The 25071-nt window shown below is 36.9% G+C and overlaps 1 protein-coding gene across 4 annotated transcripts in view; it reads right to left on the bottom strand.

Annotated features, from left to right (window-relative positions):
• The window catches only part of DIAPH3 (diaphanous related formin 3), a gene marked incomplete at its 5' end in the record, with an annotated part of 440633 nt that overhangs the window by 106727 nt on the left and 308835 nt on the right, over positions 1-25071 (bottom strand). For all 4 annotated transcript variants that reach the window (XM_081046382.1, XM_081046383.1, XM_081046384.1 and 1 more), the window contains one exon: positions 24689-24824. In XM_081046382.1, coding sequence (XP_080902508.1) covers positions 24689-24824 — 136 coding nt within the window. The remainder of the gene's footprint in view (positions 1-24688; positions 24825-25071) is intronic.

Here is a 25071-nt window from a genome sequence, read left to right as displayed (position 1 = left end):
TAGGAACATACTTAACTACTTGTGGTGATGGTAGTTTATTTTGGATCTTACTCTGCTACTTATACCAAAATAAATCCAAATGGCTCAGACATTTCATTGAAATATTAAATTGCGGGCTGGCCCGGTGGCTGAGGTGGTTGGAGCGCAGTGCTCCTAACGCTGAGGTCGCCAGTTCGATTCCCACATGGGACAGTGAACTGCACCCTCTACAGCTAAGATTGTGAACAACGGTTCTCCCTGGAGCTGGGCTGCCGGGAGCAGCCGGAGGTTGGCATGAGCTGCGGTGGGCTACCGTGTGCCGCTCCCCCCGGCGTGAGTGTCCAGCAGCCATTGTGAGCTGTCAGCAGCCGGTGAGAGCTGCTGTGAGCGGCCGACTGGCGATCGACTACCTTGGGGCATGGGGGAGGGGAGCACAAGACTCATACATAACACCAGCTTGGGCCAGGGAGCCTTGTCCTACACAACTAGACTGAGAAACAACGGCTTGAACCGGAGTGGGGGTGCGGGAGAAAGGGGGGGGGGAATGTATTAAATTGCAAAAAGTATAGACAACAAAGAAAAATATTTTTCATTAGTTCTGGAGTGAAAAGATCTTCCGTAAGAAAAATCTACCTACCCGAAGTCTACATATAAGCAAAGAAAGGAAAAACTGAAAAAGAAAATAATAATTGAAACACACATGCTTCCTGAGATTGATTGTTTTGAAATAAAGAACATTATGATTCAGTAAGAAGATGACTAACAATTTTATTTAAAAAAACAAAAAACAAAACTAAAAAACAGGCAAATATGTTCAGGAAAACCTTCAAAAAATAAATATACGAGGCTTTTATATAGAGGCTATAATCCTCAATCTTATTCATAATTTAAAATAGTCCAAAAACATGACGATAAGATTATTTTTCACCTATAAGCATGGCAACAATAAAAAAAATGAGAATAACTGGTTAAGGTTAGAAAACAGGTCTCTCCACACAATGTGGAAATATAAAACAAACACAATCTAGCAATCTGTATCTGAAATAAAATTGCATGTATCATTTGATGAAATATTTTTTCTAGGAAAATTATCTGACTTATAACTCACAGGTGTGCAAGGGCAGATGTACAAGGATGTTATTTACAATGTTTATAACAGAAGAGTGGAAACAACAATGCCCACCTACAAGAGACAGACCAGATAAACTATGACATTCCTATACTAACGTATGCTGAGATGTGAAAAAACAATGAACCATATTTAAATTATTGATATGGATGATCTCTAAAACACAGTGAGTGAAAAGAGCCAATCACTTATTTTATAAAAGAGGACACTGGATGTAGAACTTTCGATGGCCATGCACAGCTTAGCTGCAAAGCAGAGGGTATGCTTTCTGACTTGCTGCTTAGTTAGCAATTATTTCAGTTCGTGGTGCTAAAATGAAGGAAGGCATCACTCGATCATGCTTCCTGAGTTAAATGTTGTTAAAATGTCTCCCATATAAGTATTCAAGTGCCTGACTCTGATTAGTGACTTAGTCTGACGATTACTAAAGAAAGTAAAATTTAAAAACTAGTGTTGACGTCCTGGCAAAAAAACCCTTGTCGACGTTGTCCTTGTGTGTTATGTAGGGTCTAGGGTGCTGAACAGATGCCTTCAGTTGCAAGAGCACAGAATGTCAGGAAAAAAATAATGTATTTATTTAAATGTGTATGTAAATGCGAAATGATACTGACATTTAACAAGATGTGACTCTCACACACAGTGAACACCTAGGACCCTTTAAACAGAGAGGAATTCAGAGAGGAAAAGCTTAATGACAGGGCCTAACACCAGCACTTCTGGGGTCTGGGTAGAAGCTTAACTTGTCACTCACAAGACCTTCACTTCACTCTGAGCAATAAGCCTGACAGCGCTGAAGGTTGGCAATTGCTTGTTTCCTTTTGAAAATATCTTAGAATATGTTTTTAACTTTCTTACATGGGTGAAGAATTTTGAAAAAGACTGTTCGAGGGCTTTGTTCCTCAAAGTGTTTGACCAAAGAATAATGTGACTTCCTACAGAGAAAATGAAAACGTTTAAATTCAATACTAAGAATCAAAAAGGGGCGGGGGTAAGCTGGGGAACAGTACTGACTCCACAGACATTTTCCCTCACGAGAAGTTGGGGTACACGGACTTGAGGCCGTGAGGAGCCACTCTTGGTGAGTGGTGCCTGGAACACTGAAAGGGGCCCCAAGGGACACCAGTAGTCAAGCTCTGACAGGAGCAGATGGCGCACACTGGAAGAAGGGGAAAGTAAGGTCAGGAAGTGAGGCCGAGGGAGCTTGGATTCCAGGCTGAAGAAGTGCCACGGAACCTATTTGAAAGGTGTGAAATAATCAGCATGGTACTTCACTATGATTAAAGCTGGCATAGTGTGACGGTGTCAAGCTTGGGTGACTAAGAAAAGGATGGCATCATTCACCCCAAATAAGAACATGAAAATCGAGTTTTATGTGGAACATGATGTGAAGTTTCAGATGAACTGATTTTGAGGTGCTGGCGGAAGAGTCAAACGGTTTTGTCCAGGTAGTTGGAAACATGAAACTATAAAGTCTGTCGTTAAGTCAATCCTACAAACATGTTACCAGGAAATGTGTCAGGTACTGAAACCAGTCCCAGCCCTTGTCCACATGGGACTTACAGTCTAAGGTGATTCCAACACATATTTGTGATTACCTGTATGATGAATGTTTCAAAAAAGACAGCAGATTGCTACGAAAGTGCTTCATACAGAGGCAATAGGTTCATTTGAATATTGTAAGAGAGTGAAGCGCTCCCACAGGAGCTGAACTCTGTGTCTCCCTGACTCAGGCTGATAGCTCCTGCTAAGTGACCAGAGGAATTGGGCTTTAGGCTTGAGTATTTGGCAAAAACAGGCCCTGTCAGAAGGAATCTTTCCTGAAGAGGTGTGGAAGTGTGCGCAGAACAATGACTATTTATCAAAGATTTATAGGAACCTAATGGGGGACAGATTTGGAGGTTTCCTGCTCTTCCTTGGATTCCACGTCTTGCCCCGCCCCTTCTCCTTTCCCTTGACATAAAAGATACTTGAATCTGAGGTGCTCTTAAGATGGATTTGAGGAGCTATTGACAGCTTCCATCTTTTTGATTGGTGCCTTCTTGATTAACAAACCTTTCCTACTCCAAAATCTGATCTATTGAATATTGAGCGTTTTGAAGCACGAGGCACAGGAACCTTGCAACAGCAACAATATGGCGGCCTGGTGATGATTTCATGGATTATTCTTTGATACCTGTATTTGCACTTACAATTCTGAAGGCATGTTTTATTTACAATTTGAAGCACAGGACACCCTATACTTAACACCGTAAACAGTGGAAATTTGTGTATTAGCATTTTAGATGCCGAGAATGTTCTTAGTTAAGCACCACCTCACTGCTGCCACCCTTGCAGCAAGAAATTACCAAATTTTACCAGATTCAAGTTCTAGATTCATTTTTAATATGAATTTGTGGTTCAAAGTATTAAGTATTCATCATTCTTTCAGTTCATTTCAAAAGGGAAGTACAGATTTATTCTGCACAAATATAGCACTCCCTCCCCATCCCTTCCCCAATCAGATACAGAAACTGTGGCATTGATATATTTACAGACTGAAGACATTTAACAATCTTAATTAGAGTAACAGCAACATATTTTTGAAAGAAAGGAAGTCAGCAAAGATAATAAGGCAAATCTGAATGAGTGGAAAGTGGAGAAGAAAAGGAATTGACATATGCTTCAGGAGAAAGCAAATAACACAGAAAATAAATGAAAATGGGAGACAACTGAACTTTCCATGAACTCATTAACAATTGCAAAGAAACTGGAGGCAAAAATGTGCTAAACTCTCTCAAGAGAACAATGTAAGATTTTCCTCTAGACTACAGAAAGCGGAAAGAAAGACTATAGAAGCCCCAAATAAAAACTGATACATCAGATGTTTGAGAATAATCTTATTTAGAAAAGAAGGAATGCATGAGGAAGAGAACAAAAATCTAAATATGAATTAAGATACAAACCATCACTTTGATTGAATGCCTGTTTGCTAGGGTCTGTGTGGAGCATTTTACTTAAATTTTCTAATCTAATTCTCACTTTAACTCTGCAAAGTAGCCATTATCAGATCCATCTTAAAGTTAGGGAACCGAGAGCTCAAGGAGGTAAAGCGATTGGCCGCAGCTCTACAAAGGGTAGGTAGCAGGAGATTTGAACCAGTATCTTTCCGATTTTAACTGCAGACTTTGACACAGAGGCGGTATATGATAATTGAGAAATACTCAGATCTTTAACTTTGCTGTCTTGTACTTAAAGGTATTTTAGTAAATGCTGCAAGGCACAAAAATACAATAGCTTTCACAGCTGAGAACTCAACCAACAAGCAAAGATTAGGTTTCCCCAAATTCACTGGGAGCCAGGTTCCTTTCCCCAGAACATGACAATCAATGAGATGCAGGTCATTGCTGACTCCTTTCTCACAGAGAAAGGCCAGAAACATCCCTGGAAATACTAGAATCAGTACAGTCTGCAATGGCTTCCTGGTCCCTCCTTACAACCCATCCACTGGGCAATTGCTACACAGCATACCACGTTTTATTATGCTTTGTTTTATTCACAGATATCATGCTTTCATCAATACCCAGGCAAGACCCTCCACTAAGAAAAAGATTATGACTCACTGAAGGCTTGGATGGTTATCATTTTTTAGCAATAAAGTATTTTTTAAATTAAGATAGGTACATTGTTTTTCTTCTAATGCTATTGCACATTTGATAGATCACAGTATAGTGCCAACATAACTTTTATAACACTGGGAAACCAAAAATTCATGTGAGTTGCTTTATTGTGACAGTCACTCTACTGAGGTGGTCTAGAACTGAATCTGCAATGTCTCTGAGGTCTGCCTGCTTAGGTTAAAACTTTGGGGCTAGCCAAACAACTGTCACTATCATTCTTGGATACCAGAGCCCAAGAGCTAAGTCCTTCCTGATCTTTATTTCCTCCTGGCTTTCTTAGCAAAATAACTCTACTAGCTCACTGTCTTGAGTGAATATTCCTTTCACCTTTCTATCTTAGTTGGAAACGGGCTCTGCCTGGAAACTGGAGAGAGGATGTCCACTGCCCCTTCTAGGAGACGCTTCTCCCCTCTCATCCATGATGTGCCTGAAATCTGCGGGATGTCAGTGAGAGAGAGGGGAGGCCCTGCCTCCCCCCTGATCTTTCCTGCTACATCAGACCACCACTTCCTCCCGCTCGTGTAAAAAGCACTCTCTATTGAGACACACATTATTCATTCTGTTATACCACTGTCATTCCTCTAAGTCAATGTCGTCTGATCACGCACTAATCTCCCCTCTCATTCAAAACAGACTTTGTCATCTGACTCAGTCTTCCTCTCGAGCCAAGTCCTGGGTAAATTCAATCCCATGTAAAAACTAATCCAACAGCAAGTCCTGAATTCTTTGACCCCCTCATCTCCAGAGACCATGCTTTCTCTGCTTTGGATCTCTCATGTCCATAATCTGAACTTGCCACCATCCACAGTTTTATTTTACTTCTAATAACTTAAATTCCTACAAGCCATTCTCTGACTCTGGTCCTCCTCGTTCTTGCCTTGCCTCACCCTTTCTCCCCTCCTTCCTCTCCCCTGCTCCCGCTCTCATCAGTCTGTCACTGTCCATGGAAATCTCCAATGTCTTGGCCCCATTTTCTTGCCCATTTAGCTTACTCTCTGTGTTTTACCACAGAGTGTTGACCATGGCTCACTAGCCAGTATCTTACTTCCCTCTTTCATTGGTGTTCTTTCTCAGCGTCCAGCTGAACCTTAAATGAACCCCAAATTCCATCTTGTTGGCACTACTGAAAAAAATAGCCCTGCAGGATCAGGGCCAGTACTTAATCACCGTGGCCTACGACATCGACTGGGTTCTTAATACTACCCGACACTCCTGTGTTTCACCAGGAGGTTCTTGTTCCTACCCCGCCCAGCGTAGGGGCTGTTTCAGTGCTTCCACATTTCCCTCTGGCCTCTCCACTGTCCTTCCTCAGCAGTAGCCTTCCTTATTTCAGCTAGAAAACAGAGATCACTTGATGAAAACACCCTTCACTTCCTACCATCAAATCGAAAATCAGCCTTTCTTCCTTCCCACCCATCACAACAGCAGAGTGTGTTGCTTTCCAAGATGATTTCCTCTACCTTTCTGGTATCTTAGCCTCTGCACTCTGTCCTGCTGCCCTCAGGACCCTGTTCTACTGAATATGGTTTTCCCCCAACACCTCTTCTTTCCTCATCCCTCCCATTCTATATTTACTGTATTTTGCTGTGTATAATGCGCTCCCATGTATAATGCTCACCCACACTTTTGGCCCAAACTTTCAGGGGGGAAAAATCTTTTGTTTTAATTCAAATTTTTATTTGTTTACATTTAGGGACTTGTTTTTTGTATTACAAAGGAATTTTAGCATTTTTTTAAACATATTATGGTACAAGAAATTTTATGTAACACATAATTACAAAAGACAAGAACAGATATAAGGTACAAGAAATTTTATGTACCGGGAACAAATTTACAATATTTATGTAAAATAGAAGGCCAAGAACTCTTTGTCGCTGCAAGTTTGTCTTTAAGTTCAACAAAACCATTTATCGTATGCCAGGGTATTATTTTGCATGTGGATGTTGTTATTGATTTCTAGAGTTACACTTGTAACTCATCAGCATAAATAAAAGAATTAAAAGTATTTATATAGATATGGAATTAGTACTGCCCATGTATAATGTGCATCCTTAGGTTTCCCTCACAAAACTGGGCCAAAAAAGTGCACATTATACACAGCAAAATACGGTAAATTAATTCAAACATCTACTTTGTCCTCCCTCGACCCTGCCCCCCAGTTCCCTCGAGTCAGGACTCCTTCCTCTCATCTGTCTCACTTCCCATACTCATTCATCAACCCTCTACCCTCTCCTTTGAGCTAAAGTCAAGGGGACAATTGTCAGTATGTTAATTATACGATCTCTTGGCAGCATTCTACCCTTTTTTCTCTGAAATGGTCTCTTCTCTGGGCTTCAGGATACAAGGATTTCCTAGTTCCCCCACTACCTCCACCGTGAAGCTCTAAACCATTCCTCACATTCTCTATCACTGATTCATTAATTCCCATAGGTTTGTATACTGAGAACTCCAAGTCTTTTATCACCAGCACAAGCTCTGCTCCTCAGCGCTGAGGACAGTGACCCACAATCCCCATCTGCCAAAGGCTGAGTAGTTTCCTGGAACACAGGACTCTCAGGGCTAAAACTGGGAAAGTTGCAGGCGAACTCGGCTGAGTTGGTCATCCTAGCCCAATCACTCACTAGACACAGTAACTACATATAGATAACTCACATGTAACATCTACTAAATTGAGCTCACCATCATTTTCCCCAGATGTCTACCTCCTTTTATGTTCCTTATCTCAGTGAATATAGCAGCTGTTCAAGCCAGAAGCCTACTGTTAAAGGCAAGTATCCACAGAAGTATCTCTGTATCTCAAAGCACTGAGTTCCCAGCCACTTTCCTTACTGGGGAAATATACAGTGGTTTTCTTATAGAACCTGTTAGTACTTAAAATTCTCCTCAATGAAAACCAATAAAAACAAATGTATCGTTTATCTGAAAAGTTACAGATCTATTGGATAGCTCCAGTGGTGCCAGACTTCTTTTATCAGTGCCACAGTCTTCTACCATTCAAATCCTTGACAGTGATTTTGACTTCCATCTAATCCATTATAGAATTTCTTCTTTAAACACCTTGGAATATTTGTAACATGCTGTTACAGAATAATTAATCTTTCTTTCCAATAAGCTGAAATAAAGAAATGTTCCTTGAGTAAGGAAACACTAGAAAACAACTTGTATTATTAGGTTGGTACAAAAGTCATTGCAGTTTTTGCAATTATTTTTAACCTTTTAAACCGCAATGACATTTGCACCAACCTAATTAACTTATAACTGCCTGAGCCTGAATACATAGTGGACTTCCTGCAGGTTACCGGGAACTAAAATGGTTGCCCTTCAAAGTTTACTCTATAAATGGTCTGTAGACCTGTTATCTCCACATGGCTTGTGGCTCTGGGTGCACTCTATCAATATTGCCTTTAAACTTGACTGGACAAGTGAAATACAGCCCAGTGCACAAAGGAGAATGAATGAAAGTTTTAGATTAAGAACCTGCAACAGAAGAGCAAGACCCACATCTCTTTAGACAAATGGAAATAAGGCAAGGAAGTAACTTCACGACACTCAGGTTATTGTATTTACATCTCTCCATCTCATTCAGTATGAGACAGTAGATAGGCTGATGTTACAATACAAAATTGACACTAAATGACGGAAAGAATTATTAGGAAAGAAATGATTGTTAACACGACACCAGACTGCCATGGGAAATGGTGTCTTTTCTTTTCTCTCATATTTAAGGAGGTATTCTCAACTGTCCCACGGAGTTTAGGTATAACTTTGTGGAAGTGGGTGGCTTGCTGTGGTTTCACAACTTGAAACTTGTTATTAGACACACAACTACAAACGAATATGAGCAATTCTCTATTGTTCAATATATTTGAACATTTTCACCCTCTTGCCAGCCATCATGTGACCACATTTGTACATATTATGCTTTCATCAGAGGGTATGTGCATCAATAAGAGGAGAAGTCAAAATTAGACTAATTTGCTACTTCATTAACAGCTGTGGTAAAAAGTCCAAAGAGAAAGGAGACTGAAACTAGCTCAAATGAGGGGTTCATATTATGAGTGAATCTAAATTATCTATGTCCCCTATTTTTGCGGATAACTGAGAATCAGCTGTGCACACATCTGTGGGTGTTTATAAACATTTACCATCTGTGAGAAGCTTATGGGCTGTAAATGGTGAGCTAATTAGTAAAATGCTAGACATTTCTAACGACAGTTGTTATGGATAAAGGTTTTATCCAGGTTAAATTGATCTCAGAACCTTGCTGATCACTGGAGGCCACTCTGCTTTTTATTATAAGGCTAAGGAGCTACACTATGCCACACATTGAAGATGCATTATAACTATACCAGACTGCTAGTTTATGCATGTTAATGAGCCCTACTCTTAATAGACTGAAGTGCTAATTGAGTATTTGTCAGGGAAAATGAGAAGTTGTCAATCTGTAACAAGTTCAACTGATTCTGTAATATGTGACATTTTTCTGTTCTACCTATATACTAAACATATTCCATTCAAAAATTAAGAAAACTGGTAATGGACATAAGAGACAATTTGTTAATGAACAGGTTTGTTCCTATACATACATACATATACATACATACTTGTACACATATGTATTTCCCTAAGTCCCCCATATGAAACTTTTTATAAACCCATGTCTCTCTTTTACTGATCAAAAATGCGGGGAAAACATTCTAAATAGGTTAACTTTCAAACAAATTGGCTCTATAACCAAATGGAAAACAAAACAAACAAACAAACAAAAAAACATATTAGAAGTGGAGACTCATATTTACTGCCAAATAAAAAGTGTCTTATCGTAGAGTTTGTACTTTAATACAGGGCAGTGTTATACAATGAGTAAATGAGGACCGAAACAAAGTTTGATTGCTCGGGCTCTAACACAGCATGTTTTTCATTTCAAATTTAACTTACAGAATACAGATGGGATTTTCAGAGTTAGAAGAAACCTTATTCTATGGATGAGAAGACTTATTGTCTGGGAAGCTAACTGGTCTGCTCACTACCACTTAGCTATTAATGGAGCTGGGGCTGGAATCCTGGTCACCCCAAACCTGAGGCTGGAGCACCCGACACTACGTGATACTGTTTGTATTCCAAAAGAATAACAACACTGTCCACAACATGAAGAATTTGGGCAAATGGAAAAAACTACCTTATCTAAAATGTTACCCCTTATCACATTTCCTATCCCCCCCATCCTTGCTTATTTTATTCGCCTTAGAACTTACTGAACTCTAACACTATGTATTTATCTTCAATATTGTCTGTCTTCTCCACCAGGATATAAGCCCACAAGGGCAGGGATGTTTGCTTGATTTGTTTCCTGCTGTATCCCCAGGACTAGGATAGTACCATGACATAATATATAAACAATTGACATTTGTCAAATGAAGAAAACATTTTAGAAACTTTTTTTCACCATTACTATAATAATTCTATTTCTATATTCTATTACTATAATAATTCTATTGGAAAGAGGTATTCCAATTAAAATTTTTATAAATTTTTTTTTTGCCAGAAATTTAAAACCACACAGGAGCCTTGGGAATGTCTTTTGGATTGCTAGATAAGGCATGATTAATGCTTTAAAAAAAAATAAAATACAGACTGAAAAAACATCACATATGCCAGGTAAACAAACATGAAAGCAAATTTCAATACTGAAAATTCAAGAGCCTTGGAACTGAATACAGGGCTGGTTCCAGTTCTATGGAAGGAGGAGAGCTGACCTGTTTGTCTTGAAGGGGATAATAGGACATGCTCTCTGTCTTACCTCACCCATATCCCAAGCCTCAGACTCTCCAGGAAAGGGCCAACCCCAGCTTATCCCCAGGAGCTAACATGATTTAATTTCAAACATTCTTGGTTACTCCAGTTACAGAAGAATGCCTAAAATATCTTTGTTAACAACGGAGTTTATTTCCTGTAAGAAAAAAATATAACATTTATGTGCAATTGTTGTTTTACAACCTACTGTGTTTCCCCCAAAATAAGACCGGGTCTTATGTTAATTTTTGCTCCAAAAGACATATTAGGGCATATTTTCAGGGAATGTCTTATTTTTTTCATGTACAACAATCTACATTTATTCAAATACAGTCATGTCATCTTCTTCTGGAACATCGTCATAACGTACTAAATGTGTCCGTCTAGCTGACGATCTTAACTGGGGTTTATTTTTGTGGTAGATATTATTTTTGGGGAAACATGGTATGCCAGGTCCTTTCAGCTACAATTATCCCCCCCAGATGAAAAGGTTTTAAATTGGAGACGCAAAATCAACATGTGCTAAAGCTACTATAGGCATCATCCACTTGTCCTGAAAGTTTCTCCCATTCGCTCCATGCTTGGCTACGGGACCACCTCAAAACTTCCTTTCAAATCTATCCTGTCTTCTCAGTTCATCCTCGTTTAGCTCTTTGGCATTTATATTCGGTAAAGTTGCAACAATCTCCTAACTGGTCTCACTCTTTCTACTCCCTGCACACCCTCTAACCCATCTCCATGTTTGCTATCAGACCAATCTCTCTCAAAGAAGACCCAACGACTGCTCTGCTGAATGCCCTTGGCAGTGCCTACAGCATGAAGCGAAAACTGAAAGCATGGCACTCTGCTGGCTTCCAATCTAGCCTCATCTCTTCCCACAGCTCTCCCCAACGACCACTCCAGGCCTGCGATGTTATTTGTTGCTTGTCCAAAGATGAATTGCATGCCTCTGTGTCTTAATTTATTCATCTGTATAGAGCATTAATTATGAACAAAAAATGGACTCTAATAATTCCGATAGCTGTGTCCGTCACAAAGTGACAGTCATGCCAGAACATCCCGTGAAGGGCATACCCAGTGAATGTGCTAACCAGATAGCTCCAGACGCAGGGTGCAGTGTGACAGACAGCTTTATGGGGCTGTATATGGGTGCACTGCCCCTAGTCTAGAGCATAAAATCAGAGCTATCTGATGACTCATCGCTCAGGCTGCAACTGACGAGCTGACAGCTGCATCTGTGCAAGTCTTGAAGCCTCGCCTCCTCATGTCTCACCAGCCCGGCCTGATGCTGGACACTACTCTCCCCAGCGCCATAGGGACACGTGCTGGACTCCCTCTTTTCCTCATCCTTCTTTCATAAGATTCTGTTTACCTTGCCTAACCCTATTATTTGCAAACCAGTGTGAAACTGCTCTGTCGTCCCAGAGTCCCAGAACGGGGAGCGTGGCAGATGTGTCACGTGCCCCTGAGAGGTAGCCAGGGAACAAGTCTAGGCAGAAGATGGCTGCAGAAGCCGCCAGAGCAGCTGAGTGCTGTGGGAGGAGTACAGTAACTCCCCATGGACACTGGCTGGCGAGAAAAAGGACTTAGAGAGAAAATGCAAGTTCACCTGCAGAACATGGGTACCTTTTTAGAGCGCATCACTGTCAGGTAGCAGAGGTGGTATCTAAGAGAAATCCTAAGATCTCCCAGGTTACCATTCAAGAGCAAAACAGACATCCCCTTTACAACAGCAGCCAGGAGCAAGTTTGTCAAAGTTGGGAGGTTGTTTCGGGCCCAGACAGAACAGAACCAAGAAGAGGGCACATCCTTAGGAGTGTTCCCCAAGCCAGTTTTTAAATGTGCGGTCCATTTTAGGAAGAAGGAAAATAAGGAGAGAGCATGGAAGGGGATTTGAAATATGAATAACTGAATTCTATACTGGAATTACTGAGCTACGATACAGAGGGAGAGAGAAGGATGGAGGGAATTGGCTAAGTTTCTTACTGTTATGCAGGTTGGTGGCTCAGAGTCAGAAATTAAATTGTATTTATAGTATAGAAATAGTTACATCTTTGCACACCTGAGTTTGTTGTCATGACTATGAAATACCTATTTGTTACCAATACCATAAAAGCACATAAAACAAACTTGACAGATGAATTTTATCTTGTCCTAGGATTGGGCCAGTTTATCTTTAAGTGATCTACTCAAATAGAATATGCACAAATAGAGGAATTTTTGTCCCACAGACATGAATTCCATAAATATTTTCAATGCTTATTGAACACCTGCTATGGAAAGATGATATATTAGAAAGAGCAGCTCAAAAAAGGTTTACTTTTTAAACATGGCTAATTTTGTATAAAATAACTACTTTTGTAAGCTTTATTAATTGAGAAATAATAGTATGTTTGATTTTCATGTATAAAGCAATTTTTTAGCCAAATCAGAACATTAATTAAAATATAATTTAAAATAACTATAGTAAATGTTTCATGTTATTTTCCTCTTTCTTTTGTACTTTATAAAAGATAAACATCATCTAATAGGTAAACCTTTATGCCAAGAGGCCGCTGACACAGAGGAACACATTAAATCCTCAAAACTTTTGATATCTGTTTTCAAAATTAACCGACCTCAAATTGGAGCAGGTTAAAGCATGCCTACTACGATGGAAATTTTTATATCTCTAAGAGTTCCTCAGATTCTAACAATGCTAAATACTATTGTAAGTATTTCTCCCTCTTCTTCTCACCTTTCCCTTTTTAGAGCTGATGAATGGTGACTGAGTTAGTATGTTATATTGATTATACCAAAGTGCAATGCGTTAGAATGGGATGGTGCCAAATGTAGAACAAGAATTCTCTCATGGGGGAGAGGAAAGATTCGAAAAATAACACTCCTTCTCAAGCTTTCCCCGCCACACAAGTACAGCAGTTCTGAACAATACTCGATATCATTTGGGCTCTTCTAATTTTCCAGGGAGAGGAGAAACACTTCTTCAACTCTCCAATATGCCTCCAATTATAACATTCAGACATTTTATGTTCAATCTCAGCAAATACATGATTTAGGAAACAGCATTTCCTCAGACTGCAGTGCCACACACCTTCAAGTGTTGAAATGGAAGAGTCCATTAGAACACAATGTAACCTGAAACCCCGTGTTTGGTACAAGGTTTTTACCATCCCAAGGATACGGTCTCCAAAGCTATAGTCTATCTACAAAAGCCACAATCAGAGGATAATTACCAGAGTAACAGCAAAATGGTAGGATAATCAATTAAAGTATTTAGGTTTATTTACTTACTAATTTATTATTTCTCCAACAAAACTATCCCATGCATTTGAGAAATAGTGAGTACCATCAAAAGGCACTTTGCTTTTTAAAGAGAAAAACATCCTTGTTTCCTAACAAGTATTAAAAAAACACTTTTATTCACATATGTATCCAACGGAAAATACAGTCTAATTAGCATCAAGAATATCTACTGGAAGCAAGATCATAATTAGAATTCAACACCAATAGAATCAAAACTTCCAAAAGATACCTGAAGCACAATAGAAAGACTGCCTTTCTTGGTTTTTGAATTAAGATAGTCCCTTTTGTTCACTAAGCCAACGGTTTCCTTGACTTCATGACATTTGAAGGCTACTTTGCAGTTAGGTTAGAAAGAGGAACTGTCACAACATTGAAAATCTTTTGGACTAATGGCAAGTCAGAGAATCAGAGGTGGAATGACTTTGCAGGGAACCTATCCGGCCTCTTAATGCAGTGATCCTTCATACAACACTCTTCAAAGTCAGTGATGGAGCCTCTGATGCAACACTAATTTGACAAACATGTTTCTACTTTGCAAGAGTTCTTGCCTGAATAGCACGATGGGTTAAAAATCAACACTGAAAAGATTATACTGAACTAAAATTACTGTCACTTCTACCCATTAAGGATAATTATCGGTGGAAGTTTTACTGTGACAGTTCACGCTAGCCAGGTAAAGGTCTCCCAAGAACCACTCACTCCAAAAACAGTCATCTGTTGTCTGTTATTACACTAGTCTGCCACATTCTTCCTGCCTTGGGGCATCGGAGCCGGTGTGAAGGCTGCCCTCACTGTAACTCTGTTAATATTATTCTGCTTCTCATTTTCCCGAAGAACATTGGATACTGTGGAAGGAAACCATCCAGGAAACAATATTTTAAAATCTTATTACAAAATAATGTCTAATTTCATCGGAACACGAATGCCTGTTTATGCCATTTTCAAGTAACCCATAAATACTCAATTTCTCTGCTTAATTTCCCCAATCCTCCCTCGGGTATATTTAGTCATCATCAGAAGTCAAATGCCACTGAGTTCCCTTTTCACTTGGCAAGATAATCACTTTAGACTTTGAGCAACCTTCATGACCAGATTCAGCACCACTGAATAGATTTCCTTCAACTTTAAGGATTTAATGTCAAAATGACCAAAAATAGGAAGAGAAAAGGGACAGCCTATTAATAAAAAAATGAAAACCTCTCTCCCCCATGACCTTTTGACACACTGATATTTTCATCTCAAAAGATATACAAACAATAGTAGAGAAATACTGGGAACTATAGGCTGGGATAAAAGGATAAGTGCACAATGGCTGGTTCCTGATTGGTTACCGGAACAATCGGCAGCCCAGGCGCTTGCTAGCATTTAAAAAGTTCACAAGCACAACTTTCCTTCTCAGATTAATAGCATCCATAAACCAGATAATTCTCTGATGTTAGAAATGTGCTGAAAGATTAAGTTTTCCCTAACAATTACCATTATTTTTATCAATATTTTTATTCATTTAACTACTAGATCCTCATTTTCCAATACAGACCAGCCATTTTGCAAATGCATGCATTAGCTACACGAGGAAAAAAAATAATAGTTTTTGGGTTTTTTTTAATTCTGTTATAAAAATCAAAGAATAGTCTCTATAGATTATTGATCTATATTATCAGGGGTTGATAAATTCTATAAAGGACCAGACAGCAAATATTTTAGGCTTTGTGAGGGTATGTAGCCAGTGTTCTAATTACTCAGCTTTGTACTTGTAGCACCAAGGCAACCACAGAACTATGTATGTAAAGGAAGGGTTGTTGCTGTTTTCTAATAAGACTTTATTTACAAAAACGTGTGGGCTAATTTGGCTTGAGAGCTGTAGTGTGTGATCTATATGTTTACTTTCCACATAAATATCAGTACGTTAAACTAAACACAAACTGGAAGATATGTCTTTTGACCAGATAAATTTTTATCAATTGACAAATCTTGAGTGTCTGTGGTATTGCTACGTGCGCACAGCACAGTAGGTCCTACGAGATAAAGAAGGCATAAGGCTGTGTTCTTGAAAACCATACAATAATTTAGAAGTGTAAGACTAAAACCAATGGAATGACTGTTCATTAAGCATTGCATGCGTAAGTTATATGGCAAGACTATAATGGATTATAAAAGAATGGATTCTCCATCATTAGGACAAATATTCAAAGGACATCTTGAAGAATACACACATTGAACTACATCATATTTTGTGAGACTCAGTTAAGAATTAGAGGAAAGGTATTTATGGCAAAGAGACCAGAAATCAATGCAGAAAAGTAGGAATGACTGCCTGAAGCGGAGAATGAATGGTGTAACTAGTCCAACAGAGAACAGTCACAGAGGAGTGCAAGTTCATAGTCTTATGCATAACCCCTGCAGCCAGATATTTCAGAATCAGAGTTTTTCAAATTCAAAAAGGTACATATGTTGTAAAATCATAACATAACATCCAGAGGAACCTGGGACAGCATTCTCTAATTAATCTCATTATTTCCACAGCATGCATATCCACATTTGATGGGACCTCCTATCAGTTCAGGTCAGGTTTGGCATCCAACCTGACCTTATGGGTACTAAAGTTACTCAAAGATTTTTGGTTTTCAGAGCATTTTGCATTTTTGAATTGCAAAAGGGGTTTAGACGTATAGTGAATTTTGCTGCCCTAGGGCACTAAGCAATCCTGTTTTGTTGCAATTTTATCTGCTTGGTTGTTGTAGTTTTTTGACTGGCACCAATAAGTTGAGGCTTTAGAGATGGTTCAGATTTCACCTCTTCTTCAACTGTAACATGCATATTCTTTTCTTTTTTCTAAAGTGTTGGATTCTATAAGGGAACCAAAGAGGTTCAAAAGTGTCTATTTCTATGACTGTAAAACAACTGGAGGCTTCTGTTTTTTAGGATAAATACTAAAAACAGAATTTTATATCATGTTTAAAGAGCATGTATTAGATAATAGAAATGGGATAAGTTTCTTAAAAGCTGGATTTATCGTTATGTCTGAAAACAAGAGAATGTTCATTGTCTCTCTTTGAAATGGAAAAGAATAACTTCCCATCAAATACAAGTAATTCCACTCAGAATCGGCAATCTGGCATGGACACAATCGTGGTGACAACATGCACTGCTTTGGAAAATGTACACTGAGTAAATAACTACCCATTAGGGGGACGATTTCCTGAGGACTACTCAATGTTATACACAAAGAAGATGTCACTGTGATTGAGTTCTCAATTATAATACAATAAATGTAGCTGATGTTATCAAAGCTACACCATTCTCCGCATTGTAATAACATCAAAAGAATTGAATGGTATCATTTCTGACCTAGAATGCAAGCAGCGTGAATGTGTGCTTGGTAACAGAAAACTAATGAATAAATGATGTCAATATAAAGATTTCTTTGGTAAAATTCTTAGAAGTACTCCATGCTACACAATAAATATTTAAATTATTTTCCCCAAATAAAGTTTATGATAATTTGTATTTAATCTTTCATGCCACAACAAGTTTAAACAAAAGTTTGAGTCTATTATCTACTCGTCATATAGTTAATATATAATACGCATAAGAGTGGCAATGAAAAACCATTTTGAAAATGGCTTTTAAACATGGGATGAACAGTAAACCAGTTAAGTATGAGGATGTTAAACCATAAAGATGTTTAACAAAGAGTGAGACACATAACAAAAAGAAGAAAAAAAAAGAAAAATAATCATGGTTTCAAGATATGTTGTGCTGGAGAAGTCTGACAGCCTCCTCTCCTAATGCCCCGTTTCCGGGGGGGTTTGGAAGGACACAGTGATGGTGTGTGAGCCTTGCACAGCAACACAGAGAAGACACGCATTAGGTCACACAAAGACTAGACTCTGAATGAGTTTTCGCAATTGAAACTGTGTTATTACAGTGAAAGAGTTTCCTGAACGCAAGTAAAAACCTGAATAACTATTAGCGCAACTCTTGGAAAAATTTCTCACCAGGTACCACTTGTACTATTCAAGGAGACTAAGCCTCTTACTACTATCAAAATAAAAATAGTTGGTTAGATCGTAGAGGTGGTGGTGGAGTGTCTGAGGGCACGTGCTCTCAAGTAAAGCACATAAGGTATTTGTGTCCCTTCCAAAAACTACTATACTGTCAATTCCCTGGTTCCTTAACTTGTAACTTCAAACAATGAAAACACTTTCCACCCCCTTCATAACTGTTGACCTCTGTTGAGGTCAGAAGTATTTGGACCATTGAAAACATCCTCCTCTAAGAGGGGAAGGGCACTGAGATGAAGTTCTGGGCTCTTTTCTAGGATAAAGAAATCTTTGGATAAACAAGAGAATCAAAGTGGAACGTGAACCAGAGTAGGGAAGCATTCCCAATGTGGTAATCCTCCCCAGATCTCCAACACACGGGAAGAAGCTAATTTAAAACCATTGGCTATGGTACCAAAGAAATAGTTGTCCCTCTCGAAGGTTTCCAGGGAAGATGATTCTCAACCTTCATATATAGGTATAGTCTAGTGCCAGTTACCAATTACTAAAATTTGTCTCCTTTCCCTGCCCTATGGTTAAATCATCAGGAATAAAGGAACAACACAATAGTTAAAAATACTACCTCTGGTCAGAAAACCTGAGTGCTGGCTTCCCTGCCTGCTAAATGTGTGACCATGCACAAAAAAATTAAACAACTCTTTGATGAAAATAGTCTCACAAGTTTGTTGTAAGCATTACACATAATAATGAACACATACGGAGCCTGGGAAATAATATGTGATCAACGAATGGTGGTAGTAATAGTATCAGTATTGTAGTATGAGTGCTGTTGCTATTATTAGTAGTAATAGTATTACTATTCCGAAAATGGTAGGGGGCGGGAGAGAAAAGAAAAATATATCAAAGCCAGAGCAATTTATTTTGTTACATTCTTCTAAATAGAGAAATGATTAAAACCAATGGCCTGTTTACATGCATCAATTGCCAATACTGCTGGAAAACTCTAAGCACTACTGCATAAAACTAGAATATATGCAATTATGGAAAATAATCTAAGTTTTATGTTATCTATAGAGGACAGGATAATTGTCAAAGCCTCTATGATAGCAAGTATACACATTAATTGCGTTATCTGTTGAAACTGGCAGACATTCCCAAGTAGTATTTATATAATATGCATTTCCTCTAAAATGGAGGCCTAATTGCTTAGTTATTCTCAATTGCAGAATGGAAAACAAAGGAGCAGTTTTGGCCATGTGGGTAAACAACAGATTTCTAAAAGCTAATTATCTCTTTATTTAATAGACTGAAGTTGCACCAAATGAGACATTTAAATCTAATAAATAATAAACAAATTGTAACCTAAAGACTGAAATATAGGAGCTGCTCGTATAGTTTTTATTGCTCCATTAAATAAGCTCTCATTCACTTCCCCCTCAAAACATAATTATACAACACTGGGTCCATTTCAAGGCCATTTTGATGTGCTATTTAAAAATTATGTGAATCAACTTACATACTCAGGAAATCTTAAAGCATAATATTTGAATTCTATTATCAAACGCCCTATTCGTTTCCATGATTAAGAAACAGAAACACAGTTTCAAAAAACTTGTACATAATCGCATAAAATCGCTATTACTATTTGTCTTACTAGAAATGATTACACATAAGGATAGCTATGCACTTTAAATAAATAAATACTAGTGACCATACTTACTAGTTTCTACATCATATTTTTAATTCTTTATCTTCTAAATTAAACAATTTAAATTTAAACATCAACCTCAGAAAACGTATTCAAAATTCACATACTGATTAAACAGAGACATCATGTAAATGTAGTTAACTTGCTTCTTTGTTTAATGTAATAACAATTTTAACATAAATAACCAAAACTGTATATGTGAATATTTAAAAGACCTCCAGGCTCATCATTTTTAAAGAAAACAAAAATGAGAAAAATGTCCCTTTAATGCTATAACATGTTAATACGAGATACTGTGCACTGTGATTTTTTTTTTAGTTTTGCTGCTTCAAAGGATTTTTAGTGCTTCATTTTTTTGTCTTAGGGACATTTAGCCCACTATTGTCTTTATTTTCACTATTAACAAAAATCAAATACTGAGATAATAGTGATAATAAATAGCAGACTTAACAATAGTTGCCTGCTTTCTTGCCAAGGGCAAGTAATGATTGATGGTGGATAAGAACAAGCAGGGACTTAGTTTACTACTTCAGGTGGTGACAGAAGAATTTGAACAGGTGGGGAAAAATGCAGTTCTCATTTGCATGGTAAAAATACTGAAGCCACAGAAATATATGGAAGCAAGTTCCCTGTGGGGTTATGGCCGGATTATGTGAAGATGTTTCTCATTCAGGGGTGTGTGTCTTACATATAAAAATGAAACAAAAAGTTCCTGGTCCAGAGAGCTGATAAAACTCTAATGTAAATTCAATAATTCGCCCTTCTACATTTTTCTTTTTAAGAATAGGAAAGGCAAGTTGACAACTTCTAAAAAGATTAGAGCAGTACAATTGATCCTTGAACAACAGAGGTTTCAACTGTGTGATTTCACTTATACGAGGAATTTTTTTTTCTCCCCAATAAATACCGGTGCTGTTTCTGATGGAGTCCACGGAAGCAGATGACCCACGGTGTGCATTGTTCTACACCATTTTATACAGGGGACTTGATCATCCTGGATTTTGGTATCTGCGGGGGTCCTGGAACCAATCCCTTGCAGATGCTGAGGGATAACTGTTTTTGGAGACTCAAAAGTTACACGCAGATTTTCAACTGCATGCGGGTCGGAGCCCATAACCCCTACGTTGTTCAAGGGTCAACTGTACTATGTTCTGTGTTATGATATACTATCTACAAAGAAAAATAATATAAAGTTTTAGCTGATCCTCATAATAAGATGTTAAAAGAATACACTATATTAGCACAAACAGTATAGCCTATAAACATGAGACTGGTCTTCCTATCGACTTCTAAGGAGTTTTATATAACCAATATTTTAAATTATTAATAGTAAGTTTGGTATACGTTAATATTCTCCTTAGTTCTCTAAGACCAGCTTTTGTCAATGCAACTCCCCACCCAGCTAGTCGCCATCTCCATCTCATTATCCTGTCTCATTTTACTTCATATAACTTTTTATAATCGGTACTTATTTTATATATGTGGTTATTGGATTCATTCATTAGAATTTTAAACTTCATTGCAGCAGGGACCTTCTTTTATCCTTATTTTACACTGTAATCCCAGGATACAGAACAAAACTATTTGTTGATGAATAAAAGAAACAAAAGTGGCTTAGGTATTAAATTTCTTTTCTATACCAATAAAATAATAGTGGAAAATAGCTCTTACATTTTTCATAATGATACAATGTCTTTCTTGAAGATAATATTTGTCAAATATCAGAAGTGCATAAAATTTAGTGTTATCTGTTAAAAGTGTCAAAAACTGATACTTTGAATATTTTCAGTAATTAAGTGCTAATTAGACATACTGCTTTGTAACTTCTACTTCACAAAGCCTCCAAATGTTACAAAAATCATGATTTGACATAAAGCATATTCTACATCGAATACAGAAAGGCAATGTGACTGCATATTTGTACTATTTTTAAATACGAAAAATGCGATCAACAAATAAGTAATAATACATTTGATTCTTATAAGACTCACTTGGCAATAGCAGCTACATTAACATTAAGACTGAATATTTGTTCTTCTATATTAATAACTGTGCTTTGTTTGAAGAAAAACTAAAGACCATTCAAAATAATTATCACTTATTGAAATTTTAGGAGAGGTCTTTCACTTTGGCGAGAAAATTACACATTTGGCACTGTGAAATGTGGAATACATCCCTAGATTCTTAAAAATTCCATAGTCTACAAGAAGAAAAATTCAAAGTTCATTTCCAAAATGTCCAAATGTTTTTAAAAAAGACAAAATGTTTCAAAAGTAGCTTACTACATCATAGCTTTCTGTTGTATCAAATGTTGTCTCATCTTGTATTAAGAGACTTTCTGATTAAATATATTAAAATATTCACACATAATATACAGTGTTTATTTTAAAGACATATTATCTTGAAGTATGTATTGAACATCATTTATATAAGCCAATATTACCCAGACTATGCTTTGAAGCACACTCTCCTAGAAAATGTCAAAATGTATGGCACATATGGACCTGAGCATATTAAAGGCTTTGGGAACTCCTATTGAGTGAGAGCCTTACATTTATTTGAGACTCATCTATTATAATTTGCAGACCATGTTTGAGGAGAGATAATAAGTTTTATAAAATAATCCAATAGGTCACATAAGATGAGTTCTATGATCAACAAATGATAAAATAGAAACATTTCCTCAAATTTACTTTTAAAATAAAAAATATCCAAATCAATTTTAATAATTAACAATAGAAAAAGTAACATCCTCAACATAAAATTTCCTATCTGAAACCAGCATTTACACTAACTTGTGTAAATAAGTAAAAAAAGACCAAGACTACACAATTTACAAAGGAAGAAATACAAATGGACTATAAACACTTGAAAAAATGTTCAGCCTCAGTAGTACTCAAATAAATGCAAATATAACAAAACATAACTTTCTAATCTATTAAATTAATAAAACTCTTAAAAAATGAGACAACTCAACCCAAGCACATTCATAAACTAATGTTAAAAGTTGTTGAAATTAGAATAAAACTTTTGGAAATCAATTTGCAACATGCATCCAAAGTCTTTAAAATGTCCTTTTCTATTCCGTACCCTAATAATTACAAACATTTTTCAATTATCTATGCAGAAATGTATTTATCATATTAAATAGATGGAAATAACTATTGTTCTCTGACTTCATTACTGACTAACGCAAGTTAAACTTGATCTGACATATCCAGCAGATGCAATAACACAGATATTAAGAATTACGAGTTAAGAATAATATGAAACAAAATTCAGCAAGGTAAAGAAACACACTAAACTGCACATTCATGAGGATCATACAGCTATTATTAAAAGGCAGAAAATCGTAAAACTGAAAGAAAAACGTGCCAAAATATTAATGATGATTCTTTGGATAGGAGGGGAGGATATGGGTGATGGTTTTTAGATGTACTACTTTTTAGGTGTTTTCTATAGCACGAAAGTATTACATTGAAATTAAAAATAAATAAACTTATTCTTATAACTGGAGCTTTCCATCAGGAGAAATATTAATCAAAACAAAACCATTATGAAGATTACATTGGATTTGAAGTCTCATTAAAATTTGTGGTTCCTATCAGGTTTTAACTTTGTAGATTGATGCAACAGAGAATTACTGAGAGGCTCTGTATGATGATAGACCCTCGGGCAAAACTCACAACAAACAACACAGACAATCTGCTATCAAGTAACTCCTCCAGATGACTCTTCAACCAATAATGTTCAAATACCTGAAAGTTTGGTAAACTAGACAATAACAGATAATTTTAAAATAACTTTCAGAAGCATATTTTAAAAATCAATACTAAACCTTTCTGATCTCCATTTTTGTTTACACTTTAAGGTATTTCTGAGAACACTTCCTGAATTTCAAGTGTACTCTTATAAAAAGAAATTGTGCTTAGATGATTTTTCCCCCTGGAAGAAACATGTGCGATCCATTAAGGTACTCAGTTTGCTTTATTAAAGATAAAATATGTCTGTAAAAATGAAAGTAAGGAAGGCAGGAAGGCATCTCTGTCTACCCCTGGGGAAACCTTAGGTGAATTTGCAGCCCTGAATTGTAAACTATGGTAATTTAGTGGTGAAGTTGATGGATTTTAATTAAAGCCTTCTGTAATCCTTAGTGGCTTGGAGGCAGAAGAGCCAGAATTTTCAGGGGGTGAAATATAACAACAATTTACTTAATTCTTTTGCTTCTAAGTTTGTGGTATTTTTTAGCTTTGGAAAATATACATATATCTCTTTGTAAAACTGTAACTTTGCATTTTTTGCTTTTTTAAATTTTTTCCAAGAACATTTTATTAAAGAAAATTTCAAAATACACAAAAGTGGAGAAAGTAGTATGGTAAACATGCCCTTCCCTTCAAGTACCCATCACCCAACTTTAGCAATTATTATTTGTAGCCAATCTTGTTTCATGTATACCAGTGCCCACCTACTTTCCAGTCACGCTAGACTATTTTGACTGAAATCCCAGACATCATATCTTTTCATCTATAAAATTTCAATATGAGTCTCTAAAAGATACTTTAAAACATAATCAAAGCACCACTGTCATGTCTATAAGAAAAAAAAGTATTTAAATTTTTCAGACTGCTTTTTTCTACATTTGTTTAAACTGGAATATACTTCAGTTCCATTTATTGCAATTGGTTGAGATGTCTTTTAAGTTTCCCCTTCATCCTTTTTTTAATCCCTTAGTATATTTTGTTGAAGAAACCAGGTTACTTGGCCTGTAGAGTTCCCCACAATTTCTTATAGTTGTTTACTTATTATTAATAACTGACATAAATTACTACAGATTCGTTGTTGAAAGAGTAGCCAATGAAATGCAAGTATACTGGAACTAGTAGTATACCAGAGAAGCAAAATCACCTATGACCAATGTTGGAATGAAAACACTGCTAGTTAGTAAACTAAAGGGAAGAAAGCCCATAAGAAAAATGAATTGTCATACAGATTAATTGTACAAATAAGTAATCACATCTTCCTTTTTTTTTTACCAAAGTACATTAAACTGCTAATAAAGTAACCAGTATAAATTTTAAGTGAACATAGCATAAATAGCAAATTTGAGAGTACTCACCAGTCTTCATTTCTAATAAGCGTTTTTTCTTTTGTTGGCGTTCAAGTCTTTCTTTCTCTGCCAATTCTTTGGCTATTCTGGCACGTTTTTGTTTTTCCTCTGCTTCCCTTTTTTTGACATTTTCCTTTACTGCTTGCTATAACAAATTGATTTTGAAAAATGATCAATTTTTAACCACGTTGATTTCACAAAGAATATATACAATTATTAATCTGTAGAACTGTGATTAAATATCTTTGAGGTAATAGTCACTTCTTATATTAGTAACACAGTCTTTTAAAAGATTACCACATGAACCCTTGTTAAATGTATCATATATCTATAAATACAACTGTTATGTTTAAAGCACCTGCATCTTAGTGGAATCAACAGAAAAGAGACAG

The sequence above is a fragment of the Rhinolophus hipposideros genome, assembly GCF_964194185.1.
Source record: "Rhinolophus hipposideros genome assembly, chromosome: 4".
NCBI lineage: Eukaryota > Metazoa > Chordata > Mammalia > Chiroptera > Rhinolophidae > Rhinolophus > Rhinolophus hipposideros.
This window is presented reverse-complemented; position numbering and strand designations above follow the sequence as displayed.